The sequence below is a fragment of the Cryptomeria japonica genome, chromosome 3 (assembly GCF_030272615.1).
Source record: "Cryptomeria japonica chromosome 3, Sugi_1.0, whole genome shotgun sequence".
NCBI lineage: Eukaryota > Viridiplantae > Streptophyta > Pinopsida > Cupressales > Cupressaceae > Cryptomeria > Cryptomeria japonica.
Window position 1 is genome coordinate 788,289,889 of NC_081407.1, and position 5,362 is coordinate 788,295,250.

At 34.7% G+C, this 5,362-nt stretch overlaps 1 protein-coding gene across 1 annotated transcript; it reads right to left on the reverse strand.

Moving 5' to 3' along the window:
- Nucleotides 1–224: 224 nt before the first annotated feature.
- LOC131069577 (probable leucine-rich repeat receptor-like protein kinase At1g35710) lies at nucleotides 225–2,802 on the reverse strand. Its single transcript, XM_059218578.1, has 2 exons — nucleotides 831–2,802; nucleotides 225–695 (listed from the first exon to the last, which is right to left on the reverse strand). Exon 1 carries the CDS (start codon nucleotides 2,730–2,732, stop codon nucleotides 1,098–1,100), a length of 1,635 nt encoding a protein of 544 aa, XP_059074561.1. The 5' UTR covers nucleotides 2,733–2,802; the 3' UTR covers nucleotides 225–695; nucleotides 831–1,097.
- Between the last annotated feature and the right edge of the window lie 2,560 nt (nucleotides 2,803–5,362).

Sequence of the window (5,362 nt, forward strand, 5' to 3'; positions counted from 1 at the left end):
GCTAACATGTACCCGAATTTATAACATTTGGCGGGAGCGTATCCTATTTATAAGAGTGTTCGTTAGCTGATGAAATAATCAATGGAACCATCTTTCAGAGAAACTGCTAAGTGTAATTAGTAGCAATAAGATAGTTTTGAGGGAGTCCCTTGCGCATTGAATTAAGTTGTCTAATACACCCAAGACTTTTGGCACTGCATCTATACACATAAAATTAGAGCGTGTCTGAAAATATAAACAATTAATAAAGAGATAGTTGAAGATATAGAGAGATATTACAAGATCAAAGAGCTGGAATTTACATGGAAGGACTAAAACTTTTTAACAAACTTATAAACATCTAAAATGTTTCTGTGGAATTGTTATTGTGCAGGATGTGTAACATTGTTAAATTGGAAGCCTCCTTTGAAAAAATTGTTCAGGCTCTTGAACACCATGGCTACATTTATCATGGAAGGTCGTTCTCTTGGTGATCCACCCGTACAAAGAAAACCAACATAAATGAAAGAAAGAAATCTATTGTCTTTCCTTAATAGCCCTCTATAAACAATATCTAAAGTCTGTTTGAAAATGCTCGGCTCAACCGCTTCTGGAAGTTCATGTATGTCATCACTTCCTTGTACCCATCTCTAATATCGGAATTCCATAACCTTAAACATCTCCCTTCATACAAATACTCACTTGCAATCTATACTCTGCGATCAATTTTATTCATTAAATTGTTAAAAGGCTATTAAAGGAAATGATACAGAAAGATTATTAAAAGGCTACTAAACATCTCCTTTCATAGAAACACTCGCCTAATCCATAAAGAAAGCTCAAACAATTACCTGGAACAATATAGCCAAAAGTTTCTTTGAGTGCAAATATGTTTGTTTAAAATAGTATACTTTCCCCTAGTTTACTGTGAGGTAAGCAAAGAAACTGCAACATCTGACATCCCACTAAATTAACAGGAATCTCCCCTGTTAATTTCTTGTGCTATAGACAAAGATATCTTAACTTATGGAATCTACCATGAGAATCTGGGTTTTCTTCACTACGTACATTTCGATGTAAACTAAGGAAATGTAAATTGGAGAGTTTGGTGCCAACTTTTAAGTAATAAGCCCACTAAGTTGGTTTTTTGATAGATATAATCTCATCAGTTTCGAGAGATTTGATAAAGAGGACGGAATGGGGCCATGGAGATGGTTTTCTGACAAGATTAAATAAGTCAACTCTGAGAGGTTTCCTACAGAGCTGGGAATCTTGCCTGATAAGTTATTTTTCCGAAGGTTAAGACGCTGCAGGTTAGTAAGCATGCCCAATTCAGGGGGAATGGGGCCTTGGAGTTGGTTTTCTGACAAGGATGAAACAGTTAATTTTGAGAGATTTCCCAAATAGCTGGGAATGGTGCCAGATAGGTAATTTCCCTGGAGGTAAAGGACCTGCAGTTGAGTGAGCATGCTCAATTCATGGGGAATGGCTCCTTGCAATTGATTGCTGTAGAGCCAGAGTAGCTGCAGATGGGAAAGTTGGCCTAATTGAGGTGGAATGGTACCTGACAAGTTATTCATCTCAAGGTAAAGAGCCTGTAGGTTAGCTAGCATGCCCAATTCAGGGGGAATGGTACCTGTCAGATTATTTTGTGCCAAGGCTAACTCTGTCAATTTTGAGAGATTTCCTAAAGAGCTAGGAATGGTGCCTGATAAGAAATTTCCCCAGAGGTAAAGAAGCTGCAGGTGAGGGAGCATGCCCAATTCAGAGGGAATTGTACCTGTTAGATCATTTTCTGCCAACGTCAATCCAACTAAGGCGGACAGATTTCCCAAGAATTTGGGAATGGTGCCTGTGAGATGATTTTTTCCCAAATGCAATCTAACTAAGGCGGACAGATTTCCTAAAGAATGGGGAATGGTGCCCGATAAGTTAGTTTGAAAAAGGTACAGATCCCGCAGGTGAGTTAGCATGCCCAACTCAGGGGGAATGCTACCTGAGAGATTACTTCCTCCCAATTCTAATTCAACTAAAGCGGACAGATTTCCCAAGAATTTGGGAATGGTGCCTGTGAGATAATTGTCTCCCAAATACAATTCAAGTAAGGAGGACAGGTTTCCTAAGGAACGGGGAATGGTACCTGTGAAATTGTTTTGTCCTAAGTAAAGATACTTGAGACTTGTGAGGCGACTCAGTTCAGGCGGAATGCTGCCATGCAGTTGGTTATAAGAGAGTCCCAGATCATACAAACTGCGGCAAGCGAAGAGAGAGTGGGGAATCGTTCCTTGTAATCGATTGTGGCACAGCTGAAGCGTCTGCACACGGCGAAGTTGGCCGAGTTCAGGCGGAATGTGACCAGTGAGGGCATTCTCGGAGAGATCTAGGTATCTTAGAGAGGATAGTTGGCCGAGCTGAGGTGGAATGTGACCAGTGAGGGCATTGAAGGAGAGATCAAGGGATCGAAGAGAGGAGAGATTCCCCAAGACAGGAGGTATGGTGCCCGCCAAATTCATGTGGGATAAATTGAGGGCGATGAGAGAGTGTGAGGAGGGATCGCAGGTAAGACCCGACCAATTGCACAGGGGTATTTGGGGTGTCCAGTCGGGCAGAGAAGTGGTGTTATTGTGGGAAATAGAATCTTTGAATCGCAGCAGCAATTGCTGTTCTTGGTGTTGATTATTGAGAGAGTGAGGAAGAGCGGAGATTGAAAACAATGAAAGCATGACCAAAGGGAAGAAAAAATGAGGAGCCATGGTAGAGCAGATAAGAGCAGGGGGAAACAGAACACACAATAAGGCGATACAATTGAATAGAATGGAATAGGTATGGAGGAATAAATAGATGGCGTTACCCACACAATTTTCTGTCTGTCCGTTGATATTGATGTCAAACGAATGGATTAAATTACGTCGAGAGGCATTATGCATGGAAGTGGCAACTTGGTAATTATAAATAGACAGTGCCGTCTCTAAATATAAATAGACATTTTCACAGATATTTAACTCAATTTTTCAAGACTTTGTTCTGCAAGATGCCTCGTTGCCAGATCCTCGTCCGCGATGATGTTAAAATTCGTGCAATTCCATTTTGTAGTTTTGGCAGCTGTTTTAAAAGGATAACTTTTACCATAAGCAGGGAAACAATGCAAATTAAATTGATAGGTTGATTGCAGATTGAATTAAAAAAAATTAAAATATATTTTAAATTAAATAAAATTACAAATTTCAAAAATATATTTGGAATTGAATTTCAAGTATATTTTATTAAGTGTTTTAGATTAATATTATTTTTATATAAATTTAATTAACTATTTTTTATTTATATTTTAAATAAAATAATTTTTAAGATTTATATTTTTGAAAGTTTCTTAAATAGATGTATTTTAAGATATCTATATTAGTTTTGTATATATTGTTAATATTAAAGAAAAAGAATATGCTAGTCTAATTGACCCTCAACTAAATTATTGATCAACAAAAATAATTGTTAACTTTAAAAAATTCAATTCTTTAAGAAACAACAAATGATAATGAATAGTTGTTGTGTTGGTTTTTTCTTTTAAATAAATAGTTATTAATTTTGTATGTGTGTGCACTTGCATAAGTAATCTATTAAGTCCAAAAAATGCATTCATTTTAAAAATATAAAATAAAGACTAAGAAAAGTTTACCATTTCTAATAAATAAATTTTCTTTTGTCATTTCATATTTTATAGTCCTAAAATAAATTAATAAAAAAAAAGATATATGTTAAATTGTATTGTTAATTTTTTTAATAAATTAATTGTTTCATGCAAAAAATTCTTCAAATTAATACTTACTTTAATATATACATTTAATTCATTCTTAAATTATTATTTTTAATTAAGACGGAGGAATGAATGAGCTCTTAATAATCATCTAAAATATTAAAAGGTGGTCATCAAGTTTTAAAATCATGATTTTTCTTATGAATCATTTTCTATATTCATATAACCACTCTATAAGATACATCAAGATTACCAAACTAATTAGCATATCTCAAAATATAATTTACATAATCTTCTTGCATAAGGGTCTTACCTCTCTTGTCCCAATATCGATTTGCAACCAAGTAATCTACTAATGAATTGGGTTCTCAGTAGATGAGCTTAACAATTGTTGAGATAAGGTGTTGGACACCTTGTGTAGTGTTTATAATTTATTACCTTATTATTATGTGTGTTGCATTAATGGGAACCTAGATAGATATGCATCAAGTGCTAGAGTATAACATTTTTGGGGCCACTTTATGTATTGTAGGTAACATTGAGACAAGAATTGCATAATTATTTAATATTGAGAAAATATATTTGATAAAGTAATAACTTATTACCCAATTTTAAATGAAGGGTCAGTGGTATTGTATTCACATAGTTTTGTGGCACGTGATTTTACTTCACCACTAGTTTTATTTTTTGTGAGCTTGATTATATAAATGCAAGCACATCATAGTGGTTTAGGTTGGTTATTTGAGTAGGCTATAATTATTGATTCTTTATGAGGAGTGCTTATGTGAAGCATGGCATGAGATGTGTGAATTCATGCTTGGACAGATGGAGAATGTATGGGAGAGGCTTGATGTTTCAAAAGTATTCATTTTAACTCTATGAGCACTTTGTATTGCTTTATATCTAAATAAAATGATAGAGCATTGATGCTTTTGGAGGCTGGATTTTTCCCTCATGGTGATTTTTGTAGGATATACCTTGTGACTTGTCTATTTTATCTAGGCTTAATGATATTTCTATAAGCTTGTATGCATTCTTTCCTCTCTAAGGTTCTCAACTTTATTTACACTCGCAAATTAATTTAATAACAAATTTTTCACTTATAAATGATAAATAAACAATTTAACTCTAATAATTATATAATGTTAGGGAGATCTACAATTTCAAGGTTCAAGTGCTTATTCAATGTAATAGCTCATCTACATTGGATATACATTGTATCTCATGTCATAACATCAATAACGAACTATGAAGTACAAAAAAATAATGATAATACAAGATCATATACAACATTATTGATCATCGCCAAGCCTTGTGGTCATTTACAACACAAAGCATGGGAACATGACATTCAAGCATTTTTTTTCCAACCACGAAGCTATGCTTTCTTGGAGTTATTCCTTCTTCAAAGAACACCCAACCCTACACGAAATGCCTATCTACTTGGAAATAATGTCAGGATGGAAACCTTGGTGGAGCCTACTATATCTACATGGATATCTATTGGAAATATGAGTTTGTGTTGTTCTCACTAATGTTATTGATGTCAAACTTGGTTGTTCGGGTGGATTTGGTTTGAACTTATCTTGTGTTTGTGTTACAGTTGATGGGAATATTTTGGTGTTCGTTGTGACA